Raw genomic sequence first — 19,655 nt, 5'->3', positions numbered from 1 at the left:
ACGTTTTGTTAGTCCTGCTAGTTAGAGAACGTCATGCAGTGTTTTGTGTCTTTCTGTAAGAATACGTAGTTCTCCATTAATAAGATGGTACGGACTCTTGGAAATCTTTCCTCTGGGAAGAATGTGTCACCTAAATTAATTTTCTTGCTCTGTAAATTAATAATTAGGAAAATTGGGTATTTACTGAATACTGTTTGCCTTCTTGTCCGAAAACAGTGTTTTGGCTTGAAAGAGAAATTTCTGGTGTCTTTGTTTAGAACACAAGTATATTAAAACCTAACAAATGAAGGGGTGTTGGTTTTACCGACTTGGTAAGGCAATGCCTGGAGCCCCCAAAAAAGGTTGATGTTTGGTGCCATTTGTTCTAGCTTACACAAGGACTAGTATGCTGTCGAGGGAAGCTTAGGATTAAAAAAACCTCATGGCATAGAGCATTGGGTTTTGTCATTTCTAATGCCAAAGACATTTCAAGAGCGTACTTCAGCCTATTAAATTGCTATCAACAAACACTTTGGATTTTACTGCCTTCACTGTTTTTGCAAAAGGTGTTTTAATTTTGTATGGACTAGTTGTTTGGCCTGTTAAGGAAGTTCAAAGATGGGGGAAAAAAAAACCCCAAACTTCTATTGATGAAATAGGTAAGTAGTTCTATATCTTCTCAAGATGGCATCTTTTTAATGAGAGGTCTTTAGAATATGTTACTTTGGAGGTAATTATTCTACTGATTTTTTGATACAACTTGAAGTTTGCTTTCTTCAAATGGATTTGAGATTTGTAAGTGGTATGCTAATTTCCTTTCTAAAAACCCTGTTTTATATGACCTGAAGTTTCTTTATCAGAGTTAAAAATGTGTTGCTGTAACTCAGTGTAAACTCTATAAATTACAGGCAAAGTCAAGTATCAGATGTTTCATAAAACCAACAGAAACACTTGAGAGGTCTCTTGAAATCAACAAACACAAGGGGAAGAAGAGGGTGCAGAAAAGACCCAACTATAAAAATGTTGGTGAAGAAGATGAAGAGGAAAGAGGATCAGAAGAGAACCAAGATGACCTGGATAAAACCAAAGGTACAGAAGCGAGTTCAAAGGGCATCCGAACAAGCAGTGAAAATGAAGGTGAGCACACCAGTAAATAAAAATGATGCTTACAATTTGGATACTTCAATTTACTGTGTGGATCTAGTTGTGATCTCTTATGTGACTTGTTCTCTTGTTGCACTAGGTAAATAAACATGGGACTATTACATTTGTTTCAGTCTTTGGTCATATTTTTGTCTCATGTTAAATCATTCTGTTAGAACGTGTACTTCTAATCTGATTTAAAACTATGAGCGTGTTTTCATATCTTGAGCAGTCTTCAGTCCTTACCACAAGTGCACACCGTGCACCCAGGTGTACGTGTTTATGGGGCACTTTATTAGCGGACTTCACAACTTTGTATCTTTTCCTTCTGTGGTAAGACAAATGGTGCAGCCACTTTACCTTTGTAAGATGGTTGGGAGTATTTTGTGCATGTTCCAATGATAAATGTGACAGTACATGGTAGAAGGTGATATTATATAGTTCAAAACTGAAGAAAACATCTTTAAATTTTAGATGTTTTTAATTTCATATATTCAGGATTTCTGAATGCTAACCTTAAGAAGAATTCATTTATAGGATGAGTGGTCTTACAGCAATTGGTTTGTTTTACTAGTTAGTAACTATTAGAAGGATGTAAATCAGAAACTAGTCTTTACTTTAGACAGAAATTGAGAAAAATATGACAGAATTGCATAGAAGCAATTGAAAACAAGACTAGTTGCTTGTTTATGCTTTGAGAGCCCTCTCCAAACATGTAATAGTTGCAGTTTGGTCTAGGTAAACAGTCTGAGAAGGTTTTCCTTAAGTGGTGTCAAATGACTTATGTATTGTCTGTTATGATTTGAAGGAAATATGACATGACCTACTGCTTAAACTGGTGCATTTAGGAGTCATCATGCAAAAGCTAGATTTGGTCCTGATACCTCTACCTAAAGCCAGTAGCTATGAAGCACTCAGGGCCAGGTATCCTGTTTTCTGTAATTGTAGAGATCTGTTTACATCCTCTAGGGAACTTGATGCCCACCTGTGCCCTAATCTCACCTGCATTTTCAAACACTTTCTTTCCAGTTAGAGGTCTTATGTTTGTTACTTTTGTTTCCTGTGGTTTGGAGGGGGGATTGCTGTTGCTTGTTTATTTGCCAAAATAATCTATATATTTTCTTTACATATGTATATGTATAATTGTCATATAGCAGTTCAATTCATTAAAGGAATGTAAGCAAACTACTGGGAAGAAAATTTGCCCACATCAATTCATTCATTAACCTTTCAGAGGTTATGAATATAACTCTTTAAATATATAGTTTCATCAGTCACTGTTAATGCAAAACAGAACTTACAAAAAAGCTTGTGATTAGTGTTTCTTAAAAATATCAAATTTTGATGGCGTCGCTCTTGTTTTGTTTTAGAAATAGAGATGGTGATCATGGAGAGATGCAAACTGTCTGAATTGTCTATCTCTGCTGTGACAGAACAGAACACAACAGATGAAGAAAAGAGTGCAGCTGCCTCTGGGAGTGAGATAACAAACTGGAACAGGTATAAAAGAACTGTAATAGATTTTGCTGGATAGTTTCCTTACTTGCCCTCCTGTTAACTCTCTCGCTTCTTTTAAAGATGTTTCAAATCTGCCTCCAATTAAAATCACAGGGGTTCATGTGGATCACAAATAAGTAAGGCAACAGAACGAAGGGATGCGACCTCTCTACTGAGCGGTTTTGGAAATGGTCTGTTCCTGGGAAAAGTTTGTGCTTTCCTTCATGGCAATTGTGATGCCTTAAGTTGATAAAATTAAATTAGAGACTATTATCACAATAAAACCAGAATATAAATGTTCTCGTTCCAGGGTTTTCTAAACCTCTAAATTAAGCCAGAAGAAGTTTTTCTTAATGATACTTACGGTCACATGTGTCAATTTTGTGTACACCTACAGGGCAAACAAACAAACAAAATTCCTCAGTTCAAGCTGAATTTTGCAGAATTTTAGTAGTAGTAGTTACAAATAAACCCTACTAACCTATGTAGTTTGCAAGGTCCATTAGTATAACTTAGGGTTATTGAAAACCTCTCTAGGGAATAGGTTTAAATGTTCCTGGGAGCAGAAGTTGCCCTGACTTCAAAATTTAATCTTGGATATGTTAAATACCCATAGGACACTTCCTCGGTAAGGATTCTGCATTCTTGATATTGGAATGCTAAAGAAGCTGAATGTGCCATCTCTGACACAAAAGTAATGGGAAATGTGTCCCTTGGGGAAGAAACGCACGTGTTTAATAGGATTTCAAATTTATTTTTTAAACTCGGGAAATGCTGCCTGGTGTTCCCAGAATTTCATTCTGTCTCCATTATAGCTTTGATGTAGCTTAGATTACATTCATTAATAAAGATAACGTTTAACTTCATTGTAATGGTGAAATTGAACCTTGACTTGAACTGGCTTTAAAATACGTGTTCTAGATTATTGATATTTTGACTAAAATACGTGCCAAATGGCTTTTAGAAAGAAATTGGCAATGGCTGCCTTGAATACTAAAGCAATTAGGATGCTCAGGTCTTGAAAAGTGCAAAATACTTCCAGGTGAGATTCCATGTCTGCATTCCAGGACTCTCTTGATCTGCAGATGTGATCTGACAGCGTTCTGCATCTTTCCTAAAAATCAACAGCATCAAAGAATGTGCAGAGCTAAAAATATTTTGAAAATAAGGGTAGGCCTTGTGTAGGGCATTTCTGGCCTTAGTTTTGCACATGAATCTTTGGAAATATAAGTGAATAAGCTGCTACAGCTTAAGATTTTGTGTTACTCTATATGCCAAGTGTAATATTTGAGCAAATTTCTTGAGAGATTTAAGTACTGTTTCAAATGTGTATAGCTTTTTTCCTACACCGATTGGAATCTCTGAATCTTGTGGATGAGGTGCAATGTGGCAGTGGAAAAGGTCTTTTATTCCATGCTTGAAGTGGGAGAAGCTTCTGTAACTGGACTAATCATTAATGATTGTGATGATTGTGATTCCTAATGTATTGCTGTCTGCAATTGTGGACACATGCTACAAGAATAAATAATTTAAAGAATACCTATATGTATCAAGGCACTAGTAAAAGGCTGGCAAAGGAAGAAATGCTTGCAGAGTTAAGAAATACATTTGAAAATACTTGACATATAGCCTTTAACATTAAAAGTGGGTTTTAAAGAGTGTCCAATAGTTATTGAAAAATAAATGGAAAACAGCACAGTTTGCAGTTAAAACTCTGTAGCTGTAAAAGGTAAGTTAAGTTTTCAATTTCCCTTACTGTTTTACTACTGAGAGGAACATAAAAAGAAAATGTAATTATTTTTGGTGTAATTTTATTTTGATGTGCCTCACTACTGGAAATTCTAAGCCTAAAGGCTTATTTTAAATGAACTTCCTTTTATGATATGCTGCACATCAACATGTTTTCCAGAATATGAAATTTTCATGCTACGTTGCTGCTTTCTTACAGCTGAAGTTATTCCGTGTCTGTGCGGTATTTAGTCTGTATGGGGACCTGTTGATGAGTGGGATTCCTGACTGTTTCAGCTGCAGATAATTGCGATTGAGACTTTGATAGTGCAGATAGACAGATGCCATGAAGAAGCATCTGGAATGAAACTTATGTCTCTCACTGCTGTAATAATTTTTTTTTTAAGTTACATAATTTCACAAATCCAAGTAGCGGGGGGCGGGGGAAACAGTGAAAAATGCATTAGAGATTACAGGGACTGTTTAATACCATGTAATATGTAATACCAGTGTTAGTGGAACACAAAGCTACTGATATTTCTGCAGGTTTGACCTCCTAAAATGTTGTTTTTAATAACATTAAAGTAAATATTACTTTTCCATCATAGGTCATTTTTTTAGGATAATCTGTTGTTGGTTTGACGACAGGCCTAGTGTTCTCTAGCTTTTGTCATGAGCCTCGTAAGGCTGGGTCAATGCTTAGGAACACTGGAGGCACTCTTGGTTTCTTTTTAACGTTGCTAATGGTTTGGGCTGTTTTTCTTGAATAGTTATGTTCTTTTGAGATCTGCAACAGGAACATCATGTGGGAAATTTGGCTTAGATACCTAGTGTTGAACTTGGGGAAGAGGAATCGTAACTCAGTGGCATTTAAGTGTCTCATAGAGGATACCTGTGATCCAGCTTCAGAAATGCACAAGCGTGGGACTGCAATGTTGTGAACCAAGCAGAGGAACAGTGGTTTTATGACTTTGGATGTTATTTTAATGTATTTTATTTGGATGTAGTGTAGGTGATGTAAGGTGTTTTTTTTTTCCTTTCACTGTTAAAAAAAATACTGTCTGGGCTGTCTGTGAAAATGGATTTAATTTCTGCCTGTGCTCTGAACTAATTTGATGCAAGCCAGTTTAAGACAAGAAGCCAAGTTACTTCACCATCAGGCTTGTGCTAATAGCAACTGAATCTCAGCCATATCTGATGTGTCCCAATGGCTTCTGGATTAAATTGACTTTACTGGTCTGTTCAGGGCACAGGTGAAGGGTGAACTTGGCACTATCTGTAGGTTCATGTTTAGGTGTCATAGATCACACGTGCTTAAATCTGGGAAACAAAGCTCATCTGCAGTCCAGAGCTTTCTTTTTTCCATTCACGTGTTCCCCGTCTTGTTAATTTTTCTTTCTTAGAAGCGTTTGATGGTGAAGTTTTGGTTGGTTTAGAATAACGTAGCTTACTCCAAACTTCTCATGAAAACCGCTTTCTTGTAATAGTAGAAACTTTTCAACTCTGTTTAGTACATGAGTTTTAAGGTAGTCTTTTTTTAACGTAACAGTGATAGCAGCTCCTTGAAGTAACCTAGGTGTACACCTAAAACAACCTGTACGAAGCTTCTGCGTACATACTAAATGTGCTACAAACAACCCAGTAAATGTGTGGACAGTCAATTCTTGGGCAAGTATTATGTAACAAATCCCATTAAAACATCAGAATTAATGTCAGAATATGAATACAAGGCATGGCTATGATCTGAGCACTCTTGAACAGGTTAATTTTTGCTTAGTGCCTGAAATGTTTATTACTGTAAATTTGCCTCTTTGATTAGTTACATGTAGACAAGATTGTTACTCATTTTCCTCTAGATATGATCTTTTTCTTCTTAACTGTTTTAAAACTACTCCTTTCACAGGCCTTTTCTTGATATGGTCTATAATGCCCTGGACTGTGCTGAAGATGATTACTATGCCCTCTTCGTGCTCTGTCTTCTATATGCGATGTCACACAACAAAGGTGAGCAATTGTTGCTTTTTCCAGGGGAAACTAAATGTGACACGTGGTTTTAGACAGGCACGATCTGTTTGTAACTGATGTTTATGTATGCCTTAGAGAGAAATTCTTTACGTGTGGGAGGCAAAAATAAGTATGCTGTAAGTAAAAACAGTTGCTAAGGATCACCTTTTTAAGAATGATTTGGTAGAAAGCTTTGTGAACATCAGATGACTTTTCTTCCATAGGTTTCTTGGAATTGGAATAAGATTTTTGTATTTCATTATTAATCTCTTCAGTTGAAACTCACTATATTCAATGTACACGTAGATGGGATCCAGTTCTTTCTCACTTGGCGTATGCTGTGACTGCTATATGTAAGCCAAGTATAAAATGTTGTAAAGCTTATTACCATATGTTGAAGTTAAATCTTTGTATGCTTTAAAGACATAGATCATGCACGAGGCCTGACAATCAGATGTGGTGATGGAAGTCATGTATTGCCTATTTCTCTCCAGCCTTGACAGTCCTTCAGTAATTCTTTCTATACAGCCTTCTCATCTGTTGTGCCATAATTGATTGAAAACTTGTGTAAGTTGTCAGTGTTCTGTGCCATAACACATCTTGCAAGTCTCCCAAGGAGCCTGGACTATTTTTAAATTAGCAAAGCTGTGTTCAATGTGTTCAATGTGTTCAATTTCATTATAATTCAGACAGTATGAGAACGTGTAACCTTTGCTATGGAATGATTATGGTTAGCTTTTTTGCTGTTTATGTGCATTTTAAATAGATTCCTTATGAAGCAATAATGTAAACACCTCATACATGCCAATAATCTTATGTTTCAGGAATCGAGAGCTGAATTTAACTTATCTTCTGCTTACGAGGATAGTTTCTGTAACACACTAGTAATTCCAATGAATCAACTGCTACAGTAAACTAAGCAAAAGAGCATCAGGTGTGATGAGATGCCTAAAAGTAAGGATTCTATTCTAGCTTCAGGGTACCTCTAATGTACAAGTAGAGTGGAAATGAGTCTTGAGGGAGCTGGGAAAGCTGAGCCCCTCCTGTTCTCCTCCACCCTCTTGATGGCTTTATCTTTTTCCAGGAATGCAGGAATGCTTCACTGAGATCATAATTTACGGGCAATTTCAGGGCTTTCACAGTCTCTTATGACGAGAGATAATAACACAACTAATATCACCGAAGACAGCACCACGGCCTTGCTGTGCTCCAGCTCTTTCTTACTCATGTCTCTGATTTCCCACCCTGCCTCTCCTCCCCCATCCCCTGCAACCAGTGTCCTCCTTCCAGAAAATGACTTTCCCTAAGGGACTTCTGAGCATCACAGTGCTAGAAAACCCTGATGTCAGAGATGGATTCTCTTCTCTTAAAGTTCATTAGTTGAAGCTGTGAATAGGCAGAATCATTAGTTGTAACTGTTGCAGCTTCAAAGACCCCTGCAAGTCTTTCTACATCATTGTAGAGGAGTGAGCCTGCACTCTAAAGCTATATTTCTTAAGATATCTCATGGTTGAGACCATAGTCCTTCAGCCCACTGTATTTGCTTTCAGTGTAATTAGCCACTCTTCAATGTCCTGTTCCCAGAAAAAAGATCTGATATCCTCTCTCGTTTCAAAGATGTTTTGCTTACATCTATAGTATTGCTGTAAACAGTGACAAATGCAGCCTCTTGCTGCTTAGCTTCAGCAGTCCCTGTGCTGTTTATTTTTCACCCTATATCCAGGGTTACCAAGAGAAATACAACAAAAAATAGCTACCTTTTAAGAGACTAAAAGCATCCTGCCCATAAACTGGAAACACGGTGCATTTAAGGGGTCAAAATCTACGCTTCATTCTTTGGTGGTCACATCAGCTCTCTCTAAATGAAACATTCTTTAGGCTATACTCATTGGCTTTCCTTGTCAACAATTTACATTAGCCTGTTGCTCTTTGGAAGCTGTTTTCCTTTCTTCCCCTGTCCTTGACCCTAGATCTTAGGTGCTGGACAGATGACGTCATCCAGTTTGGTCTTCACTGTCATTCAGTGACCCACTTCTTGTCCCTGCAGTAACCTGCCCTCAGCCTCGGGGCCACTGTGCCTGTGTCTTGAACAGGAGGGTTTCACAAGCTGCTGATTTGGTGCCCCTGTTGTTCTTTCCAAGCTCAGGAGCTGTACAGCTGCTCCTTTCTGCACCAAATTCAGTACCAGTCATGGAAGGTGCCTCAAGGCTGAGCTGGAGCCAATGTTTATAACTGAATTCAATCTAATGCAAGAGATCTGTTTGCTCACAGACTTTCTCAAGGTGTGGCGCACTGATTCTTTTGTTTAGCAAAAGGGCATGAAGATCCCTCACCAAACAGGAAGAGGCCAAGTTGTTTTCATAGTTTAAGGAAATAATAAATCTCTAGGAGTTATGTGTCTAGGATCTGATTTACTGTCTATATGACAGAGATGGTAAATGCTCTAGTGAGCACTTGGATCGGTTTGAACAGGTAATGAATTGGAAATTTAGGATGGTTTCTTGTGCCTGAATGCTGGTCTTCTCTACATCACAGGAAAATGAGTTGCAGTTTTCTATTTCAGCATATTGGCTGTTTCAAGATATGTTTCTGACTCTCTAGCTGGTCAGTTTGAATTTTGACTTTCTCCCCCATCTTAACCATTCTGGCACTGTGGAGGCGCTGTTCTCTTCTACAACAGAACACATTGTAAAAAATCTGAATTGCCTGAGCTTATGCAAGAAGTTTGGTTTCAGGCCTGTCTTCTAAGGGAGCAGCCTTCTCCATCTCTGTCATTAAACACAGACACCCTGTTGAGGCTTTTGATCGTGACTCCTTCCATCTGCATGCTGAGTCTGCACTTTGCACCATGTTCTTGAACAAGTTTAAAGAAATGTGCTAGATTTTTACCAGCAAGAAATATCTGTGTGAACAGGAAGAAAGAATCTGAAGAGGTACACATGTGCAGCTGAATAGATTTGTTGCAAAGTGTATCTGAGAGATTTTCAGTTCTAAAAGGAGCTGTTTATATATGTCGCCAGAGCATGTACTGTATCTCAAGAACACAGAATTTTGCATCCTTGGCAGGCAGACAACCAGATGGAAGCTGCTGAATGTGAGTTCTTTCACTGTGATTTCAATTTGGCCACTTTGTTGATCAACCTGCCTGGTCCTGCCTTATTCCTCCTCCATGTTTTCTTAGTCTCCTTAATGGTTTTCTGCTGGTTAATGAGTGTGAGAGCTTAATCTGCATATAGATATTCTCTAAGAAATGTTAATCAGAGCAGCTTTCCTTTCCAGAATTAATTACCAAACACTAATACTCTGATTGCCCCGGTTCCTTAAATACGCCCTTCCACCCCATCCCTTCCTTCAGTCTCATCATGAGAGAGAACATTTGTATCCCTGTCATTAATTTTCAAACAGACCTTTATTAGTTGTTCCAAAAACATATGCTTAGTGAAGAAATAAATCAGATATCACAGATGGCATTGTTATGTGGAGTTAGCAACGAGTTCAGGGTTAGAAGAAACTCTAAACCACAATATAGTCATCTTCTGTTTTATAGGGTTGTTTATTACCATTCTTTAGAACAAGGACAGAGAGTCCTCAGCAATCCATAACGATGTTTTGTTTTAAGAGGTCTTACAGTAAACCAGTCTATTCTGAGAAATAACTTGGCTGTTTTAGAGGAATAGGTTGAAGAAAGATGGGTTTAGTTTCCTTATAACGGGAAGTCAGTGAGAATCTGTGATTTGATTTGGGAAAGGTACCATAATAAAGAAGAGGTTACTAGTTACAGAATAGAATTCCTATTTTTTTAAAACATCTGTGAACTGATTGCTTACTACCAAAGCAGAACTGAAAATCAGATTTTCTTTTCTCCTTTAGCCTTTATGCTCTTCAGATGTATGGCTTGACTTGGATTTGACTTAGATGCAAACAAATAGTCTGAGAATTCCAGGTGCAGCAAAATTGTTTGGATGTCACCAACTACTTTGGGATTTGAGTGTCTTCACCCAGTCACCTCCATCTAAGGCTGAGATGTTTCAGTGATATACACACATTTAGGCTTTCTGTTTCTCCTCTGTTTCCTTGTAATAGAAATTCAAAACTAACTTGCCCAGTTTTATAGTGCCGATTCCACTCTTCTGAGAAAACTGCTACTGTTAAATACTTACCTGGAGGCATACAGCTCTTTTCTAACTTAATGTTCTTCCTTCTTTCCCCACAAAAGGAATTGACCCTGTCAAGCTGGAGCGAATTCAACTGCCAGCTCAACATGCTGAAGAGAGAAATTCATATAATCATGTGCTTGCGGAAGGGCTCATCAGGATAATGAATTATGCTGCACAGCCGGGTATCACTTCTCCAATATTTGTTTTCTTGCCAAGCTAAAATTTTTGAAGATTTAAAAAAAAAAAATAAATAAAAAGAAAAATGCTACTTAGCCACTTGTCTTTGAGGGGAATGTGTCAGTTTAGCATTCCCTTCTGGGAACAGTGAGTAGATATGGTCTGTGAAAAACAACTATCAGGTTCCCTTGGTGTTGCTGAAGCAGAAGCTCTGAATTTCTGCTGAATAGTTGTTTCTGTACTCACAACTACACAGTGATCTGCTATCTTAATTCCTACTTTCTGTGGTTTGGAATAAACAAAAATGATGAGATGTATAGTGATTTCAGCTTAGTGTAGGATTTCATCATGAAAATATGTGGTACCTTTGCATGTAAAAGTAATTCTGTTGCACAGAAAAATGATATTTGTTCAGGTCACAGCTCTTCTCTCTGCACCTCCCCTCTTAGAACTTCAAACAAATAGAACTGGTTTTCCCCTGAAACTGAGCACTATCAAATTCCTGGTTTTCTGCAGAATTAAATTTAATGCTTGTTTGACTCTCAAGACTGATCTACTGAGTGTTATCTTATGCTGATGTGTCAGTCACCAATTAAAAGCTTGTTTATATGTTTGTATATACTGCAGATGGAATGACTGCAAGATGAGGAAATGCATTTATTTAAACAAAAGCATTTCTAGGGAGGGGTGGAATTTGTGGGGTTTTACTAAGCTTGCTAAATGCTGTGTACAACGTCTTTTATTTTGGGGGGTACTGACCTTTGTCTTTAGTTTCTGGCAGAATGGTGCTAACTTGTAAAATAGTAGATGGGAGTTGAGGTCAAAAGCTGAGATGTCTGCCTGTCTCTTGGGTATATTGTCTTAGTATTGATGACTGAGCTCAGACTGTGCATTTCTAATATATATATATATATATGTATATATATATATATGTATATATATATTTAAATCCTTCTGAAACTATAAGCTTGAGGTCTCAATGCATTCTTTTACTGGGACTTCTCTAGATTGTCACATCCAGGCTGTATCTGAATCCTTTGGACTTTATTTTAAGGAAAAGCCAGGCCTTATTAGTGTGCTGTGTACAAAACTTCCTTTAATTTTAACTGTAACTTAGACCCATGCCAAAAGTCTGTGATTCTTTTGTAATTTTAGTGCAATTTAACGTCTGCTTCAGATAGATAAAGGCATTGTTTATGTCCTCTTTTCTAATAGTATTAATCTTTATTGCCTTCTTATTGCATGGTCGTGCTTTAAATTTTCTTCTACTTTAAATGACTCTTACAGTTCTTTTTTTTCTTGTAACGGTCAGCACTGTAAGCCAGCGTCAGCACTCATCCTTGTCAGAAAGGGTGTATATGACAGAGGAACAAAGTTCATGAGCATTGCAGAGAATGAAGAGAAATACATGAATTGATAACTGTTTTGTATATTGAAATTTTCATAGATGGGAAAATCCGTTTGGCAACTTTAGAACTTGGCTGCCTGTTGCTGAAGCAGCTTGTGTTCTCTAAAACTGGCAGCCTCATAAAAGATGTTCACCTTGCTTGCCTTGAGGTGAGTATTTTCTTTCAAATTACCGCTCACAGCATTACTTGTCTTTGACTCTTGTAGTATAGTTGTGTAAATTCCATTTCTGATTGCAGTAAGCGTAAGTGTAACATCTGAGCTTCTAGAACATCTTTCTACTGGTGACCATGTGTGAACATAAAGAATCAAACCCCATGTTCTGTTCTCAGCTTTGCTGTTTACTTGCTGTTTAAACTCAAGCTTCTCAAGTAGGCTTACGTTTAATTTTCTCTCTGAAATTTATGTGTAATCCATCCCAACAATGTAAAGAAAAATGATTTTCAAATAACAAAGAAGTTGTATTTTCAGAAGTGCAAGAACTATGTTCTATCAAATTATGGGCTGAAGGCTATTAGTACAGGGGTGTTAATAGGCTGTCTTTTCTGTGTGAATTTTTGGGTGTTTTTTAAATGTGACTTTTGAGTAAACGTGTATTTACTCCCTGAAACACTGAAATAAAATAACTGAAAAAAGTTATTTTATCTTTTCTAGGGTGCAAGGGAAGAAAGTGTTCATCTCCTTCGTCGTTTCTATAAGGTATGTATTCAAAATCCTGGAAGAAAAGATCCTTTACATAATACAGAATTAGAAGGAAGTCTGCAGCCGAGTCTTTATGTAATGCTCAAGGCAGCACTTTTAAAGATGGGAACTCTGTACTTGTGATAGAGAAGGAAGTGTTTCACTGGAGGATTCCTCTCCGTTCTTCTCTTTCTGTGCCACACTGACAAATGTCACACAAAGGCTTGTACTGGAGGTCAAGTTAGCAGTTATGTGCTGTTGTTGCAGCTGCCATGTATTTCATGGAACACAGCCACTGTTAAACCATTTCTGGGATTTCATCATTGACACTGATATGGATTTGTGTGTTACCTGAAATGATAATCTAAAATTTTACTTTTTTTTTTTCCCTCATTGGAGATCTCTGCAGCTTTTTGCCCCCTGTTTTTTGTCCTGTAAACAATGTGAGAAATAAAACTTTATCCCTAGGTGTTAACTTCTCTGTAAGGAGCGGTAAATCCATGACAGATTTGACATCTCTCAGATCTCTTGCTACTTGTGTTAGAATTCTCTTGAAGAATATTTTGTCAATGTGGCTTACAAAAAATGATCAATTTGTGGTGAGTTGGCCCTGGCTGGCTGCCAGGCGCCCACGCAGCCACTCACTCACTCCCTCTCATCAGGGTGGGGGGACAACATGAGATGAAAAAACCTTGTGCTCAAGGTAAAGACAGGGAGATCACTTACCAATTACCATTAGGGGCAAAACAGACTCATCTTGGTGAAAATCAATTTATTGCCAAGTGAAATAAACTTGTTCTATTCTTAAACAGTGTAAAATAATCTGGTTTAAGTTACATTCACCCTTATTTTAAATCTTTCTTGCTGCCAAGATGGTACCGTGGACCCCAGTGGATCTGGAAATTCAGGAATGAGCTTACCCAGTATGGGCTAAGCCGTTCTGAGCTAGAAACTGAACCTGCAAGAGCACAAACAAAGAGAAAAGTCTTGTTATCTCCCTGTCAACAAAAACAAATATTTCCTTCACATTCTAGACTGCTGCGTGTTACTTATCCATTGTATAGTGGTGCACTAGGAGTCCACAAAGTACGAATCAGGTTTTAGAGTGAAGTTTTTTCCAGGAAAGATAGTATGCCGGTTACCTTTTTTTTTTTTTTTTTTTTTTTTTAATAATTAATTTATGTGACTTAAAAAGATTTAGTGTAAATTAAATAGCGAGAAACAAAGATGAATTAAAACAACACTTTTGCCCGCCTCTACCATTCCCCAGGCTCAACTTTTCTCCTCCATTCCTGCCTCTTCTGTCTCCTCCTCATGGTGCGGTGGGGACATGGGGGTTTGGGGTCAGTCCATAGTATTTTATCTCTGCTGCTTCTTCCTCCTCACGCTTTCCCCCTGCGCCATGTGGCTCCTCTCCATGGGCTGCAGTCCCGCAGGACAAACATCTGCCTCAGTGGGGCTCCTCCACAGACGGCATCTCCTTCAGGGCACAGCACTTCTTCTGAGCCGCAGTGGGGGTGTCTGCTCCTCCATGGTCCCCTCTGCAGGCTGCAGAGGAGTCTCTCTCCCGTTCTTCACCGTGTTTTCCCAGAGGCGCCATTAGCGCTGCCCAAGCGCTGTGTCCTGTGGCGGGAACTGGCGGGAACCGGCTGCTCCTCACAGAGGCCCCTGCAGCCCCTGCGAGCTCCTGGACAGGAACACCCAGTACATAATTAAACAAAACCAAACCAATGTGGCTCCATAAACATGAGGATTCATTATATGTCCTTATCTCTTTTTTTGAAAGGGAGAAGAAATTTTTCTGGATATGTTTGAAGATGAATACCGGAGTATGACGGTGAGTGATACCTCATCCACCCTGCCAGCTTCTCAAACCCTTACACAACATGGGAGCGAGAGCAAGTGCTTATTGTAGCTACAAAGTGTGCGGGTACCTTTATTTCTGGGAGGAGAATAACAAAATGTGGGTGAGATTTTGTTTTTGTCTCTGTGGAGTTGTGTCTACACAGCGAAGAACAGGTTCTGGTGAGCAAGTGTCAGGGCCTTGGTCTCGCCCGGGAGAGGAGCTGCCGGCACCACAGGGCTGGCTGGGAAGTTTTCACACATTACTAAGCTTCATCTCTGACAATTCATATTTAACATGAAAATGTATTTAAAAAATAAATATCTGTTTCAATTCTTAGGTTAGAATTTGGATAAAAATACTTTTGAGTAGTCAGTCAGAGGTGTTTTTTCCACAGTGGTAGCAGCATTTAATGAGCAGCCACTCGTTGTCTTTTTGAAAAAGTGCAATCTCCAGTTGTTGCATTGCAATAAGTCTTCTAATATGAGAAGCATCTTCATATTTTGCCAGTATAAATAATAGAAATATTTAGTGAAACATTTAATTTTTTTGTATTTAAGTATTGCTGTACTCTTCATTTCAGTAGTGGCACTGATACTAGCATCGTTTCTATGTTGCAAGTTCAGTATCTGTAGGTTTTTCTATTGTACCTCTATTTCTGACACTGCATTATTTTTATTTACCATGAGACGGAGCTACACGCTAGAACTTGAACTTTGTTTTCCTTAAAGCATACTTATTTGCCTGGCTAACAAATGACTTGCTGGGTGGGCTGATTTAAGTGCTAAGTAACACTGGTGTTGTCTTGTGAGATGAGTTGCATCAATAACATGATATAGAGATTGTACGAAGTCAGTTTACTTGCTCTGTCTGAATGACAAAGAAAGTAAAAAGTTGTGTCTCCATTTATGATAGATAAGAACAAGTAAATTGAACACTACTCCTTAGTATTTTTGCATTCAGAAATAAGTTTTCTTTTTTAACATTCTTCACCTTTATAATGCAAAATACTATTTAAACCAGTGTATCCCCATGTGGTTTGCATCTAAAGTACTTATTTACATGTTAGAAATTTTAGTTGTGTTCTCATTGTCTATGTAGATTTTCATATCTCTCTTACCGAATTTGTTAATCCAGTATTTTAGACACTGAAGATGAATTGTTCTGAGATCAGAAAAAAATGGCTAAAGACTATTTTTGAGTTTGTATGTGTACAAGGCAGCAGTTCAAGACTGTACGCTGAAAATTCTGGACCTTGTCTCAGTCTGCTGCGTTCATGGTATCTGACTGGCAGAGTGGCCAGGAATGCTTCCAGTTGCAGTTGGCTATTTCGGAATGCCTAAGTGACTGCATTTTTTTTCTGTGCAGAATATTGTACAAGCTGTGGGATGGGCTTTTGTATGTTTTATCCATTCCAGCTGGCTTTCTGTCAAAAAGAAACTCATGTCTCCAGGGTGTGTGTATATAATAGAACTTGGATGAAATTGCCCCAGTGTACAGAAGGATAGATATTTCAGACATCAATTATTCATGAAAATAAGCAGCCATGTAAGGGAGAGAGTCTGTTACTGGCAAGATTGAAGGGAATTCTCTAGTGTGAAAGTTATTGCATTATTAGAGACTAGAGAGTTCTCTTTGGAGAGAAAAATATATGGGAAACTAACTTCTGGTGATTAAAGAAACAGCAAATTTGAGTCAAACCTAAAATCAAAACTGACAGGCTTTGGTTTTTAGTACTCATTAAATAGATTTTTCTGGTGTAATCTTTCAGAGTATTTTCCTATGTCTTTTTCAGTATGGAAACTTCAACAGTGTGTTAGGGAACGATGAGCAAATATAAACGAGTGATTGCATGTAAGGAGCTTAAAATAAGATGGATGATATAAAAATTCTCAGAACTTTATAACCATTCCTTCCTCGTAAAATATGTAAAGACGCAAATACTTATTGTTCTGTATAGTAATCAACATTAAAATATTTTTATAGATTAAACCCATGAATGTAGAGTACTTGATGATGGATGCATCAATCTTGTTGCCTCCAACGGGGACACCACTGACTGGTATTGATTTTGTGAAAAGATTGCCTTGTGGAGATGTGGAAAGAACACGAAGAGTGAGTAAGACTATTTTCCGTACATTCGTTCACAACAGAATGATGCTGAAGACTCTGAACAATTCTGGAAATAAACGTTTTTCCTTGGAAGCTGCATCCAGAAAATCAAAAAGACTTGCTGAAGGCAGAGCTGTGTGTAGAGCATAGAATATTTGTCTGTCTCAGTGGAGAAACTTTCTCTGCACTTTCTTGTGTCTAATCAATTCAATATGTTCTTGCACTGGGGTTCTAAATTTGTAGGCTGTGGAGACATCCACATAAAAAGGCATTTTGATGATGCTCATTAATATATTCTCTCTTTCCTTTTGGGATCTGATATTTCAGTCTGTCTTTCTTCATATTCCTACAGCAAGAATGTTCACTGGAAGACTGGCTTCATATTACTTGTATTTCTAGATATGGCAAAAAATATAGTTCTACTCAGGAGTGTTCATCTTGCCAAAGTAATTCATGATAGAGATTGTGAGAGTGAGGAGAAAAATAGCACAATATCTGTTTTTATAAATGGCACCATCTGTAGAGGTGATACTGACCTGAATAACAACATCATTATTGGCATTCTTGGAATAATCAAATCTTAGACTTTACCTGGCTATGTCCTATAAACCTTGCAGTGCCAGTAAGTCTTAAAGTTATATTACTGCATGACATTATTACTTGAAAAGTGTTGTTGTTCAAGTAGCTTTGCATTTATGTAAGCATATATGTAAGTATATTCGAGTACTCTTGAAGAAAAAACATATTACCAGGAATCTTCTGAAAACTTTCGTTTTCATTACTTACTATAAACCACACAACTTTTGTTATCACAGCAAGTTAAGTTGAATAAAGTACAATGAATTATCTTGAAAAGTATTGTTCTTAGAAAGCAAAAATGCTTCTTAGAATTCTCTCTGAGGCATTTAACCAAATGATACTTAGAAATGCAGGTTAATGGAAACTGATTGCTCCATGGTTTTTCATGTGCTATATAAAGAACAGCTTAAATTCTGTTAGTGGAGATTCAAAATTCAGTATCAATATTCCTGTACATTCTTTGGAATGGAGGGATCTTTCTCAGCAGCAAGATCTCCCAGAATGCTTCCGTGTTGGTCCTCCTTTCCCTGACCACATTACTCTAGAAATTTTAGAATTACTTAAAATTCCTGTGCTATTTTCTTCCAGCGGGGCTCTCTCTCTGAGGCTGAATTGCCAGAACAATACACTGAATTTCAGGTGTATCTTGTGATATTTCTGCTGCTTAACCTGCTGGACAGTTTCAAATGGGTGTGATTCGATTCTGAGCATCCCCTGACATGATTCTAAAAAAGTTCTCAAGTTTTATTCAACTAGCACGTGGAGAAGAGCCGTATTTGATTATATCATGAGTTCTTAGCTATTAGAGATCAGGCTTTTTTAGGCTCTCACTTCTTCTTTTGCTGTAGAAAGTCCCTCTAAGTTGCAGTTATTTTCCTCTTAATCGCTTTAGGAGGAACTGTCAGAAACCAGATATCTCTCGAGTTATCAAACGCACGTCTCCAAAATCCAGACAGCCCCCCTCTCTGACTAAAAACATTAACATGAACCAGAAGTTGCTTTCTGAAATCAGCTGCTGCTGCTTGATCCAGCCTTCTGCCCAGGATCAAATGCTCTTTTGAATTGTAGATAGTCCAGTTACTGCTGGTTCATTCCATCTCTTCCTTCTGATTTCTGTAGTCCTCAAGGTGGTACTGCTTACCAGTCACCTAGAATAATGCATATTCTTTTACATGCTTATTTGGGAAGGAATGAACAGTACGGGTCTTGAACTCTACACCTGGGACTATGTAGCAAGCAAAGACTTGTTTCCCTGCAAATTATGATTTCTTTGCACATGGTATGTGTATATAAATGAAGGAATAGGCACAAATAGGCTTCATAGTGCATAGTTCTTTAATGTAGATAGCAATTTGTTCCTACATAAGCAAGAAAGCAGAAGTCAACTGAAGAAAATTCTAAGGCCACTGCACTGCTCTGCTATTCTGTTGCGATCTAATAAAATGTTATAGGAATTCACAAATCAGATTCCTTTGCGTTTATGTTGATACTGCTGGCAAAGTGAGGGTTATCAGTATTGTAGGAAGCACAATGTAATTCCCTTTTCATCTTGATGTTCTTGTTTGGAAATGAGTGACTTAAGTTTTATAGGGAATGCATGTGAGGAAAATTAATGCTTTGTCTAGGAGGGAAAGAGGATTGAGGGGAAAGTAAGTGAAAGGTATCTGAGTCGTGGCTGCCCTCCGAATTAAACAAACAAACAAAACCAAACCTGCTGGGCTTGACTTCTCAGTTACCAGAAACGTTGGACATTGCTGTTCTTGGTGTAATTTGGAAACTTAAACCAAATACTGTGAATTCTTCTTGAAGCATCTGGTAGTAAAACTGCTTTATAGTAATCCTATTTAATTTCAGTAAATCCACAATACAGTAGGATGTGATCTCCCTAAGTGGGAGAGATCATCTCCCATTATAAAATGACTCTTCTCTTATTCATAAGGTAATGTTAATATCATATTGTTGTTAGATACCCTTGACATTCTTTGCTCTGAATAATCGTGCTGCCTTACTAGATTTCAACAGCATACCAAATTCATGGAAGAGCCAGGTATGTGACTTCCCTCCCTTCATCCCGGTTCTGCCAGAAGTTTCCAAAAGCAGCCCCAGTATGACAGCTGACCAGGCGCTCCAGTTCTGGTTCATGGAAGCTAAAGTTCTGTTGATTCTTAAAAAAAGAGCGGTGAAGGGTTTTTCGTTAATGCAGTTCAGATTTGTTTTTCCTAACACTTCCTGCAGTCTTGGGAGTTCCTGGGCAGTCATGGCAGCTGTTCCATGAATTCGATGCTTTTACTGTAAGGCAGCAGCTAATTTACAGTATGGCACAGAATTACTGAGTAGGAAATTGTTGT

The 19,655-nt window shown here is 37.9% G+C and overlaps 1 protein-coding gene across 21 annotated transcripts in view; it reads left to right on the top strand.

Annotated features, from left to right (window-relative positions):
* The window catches only part of CLEC16A (C-type lectin domain containing 16A), a 170,462-nt gene that overhangs the window by 21,307 nt on the left and 129,500 nt on the right, over nucleotides 1-19,655 (top strand). For all 21 annotated transcript variants that reach the window (XM_065030473.1, XM_065030478.1, XM_065030477.1 and 18 more), the window contains exons 10-17: nucleotides 888-1,116; nucleotides 2,493-2,622; nucleotides 6,251-6,351; nucleotides 10,568-10,690; nucleotides 12,133-12,242; nucleotides 12,747-12,791; nucleotides 14,560-14,610; nucleotides 16,603-16,731. In XM_065030473.1, coding sequence (XP_064886545.1) covers nucleotides 888-1,116; nucleotides 2,493-2,622; nucleotides 6,251-6,351; nucleotides 10,568-10,690; nucleotides 12,133-12,242; nucleotides 12,747-12,791; nucleotides 14,560-14,610; nucleotides 16,603-16,731 — 918 coding nt within the window. The remainder of the gene's footprint in view (nucleotides 1-887; nucleotides 1,117-2,492; nucleotides 2,623-6,250; nucleotides 6,352-10,567; nucleotides 10,691-12,132; nucleotides 12,243-12,746; nucleotides 12,792-14,559; nucleotides 14,611-16,602; nucleotides 16,732-19,655) is intronic.

This window comes from Columba livia, chromosome 15 (genome assembly GCF_036013475.1).
Source record: "Columba livia isolate bColLiv1 breed racing homer chromosome 15, bColLiv1.pat.W.v2, whole genome shotgun sequence".
In the NCBI taxonomy this organism is placed as follows: domain Eukaryota; kingdom Metazoa; phylum Chordata; class Aves; order Columbiformes; family Columbidae; genus Columba; species Columba livia.
This window is presented reverse-complemented; position numbering and strand designations above follow the sequence as displayed.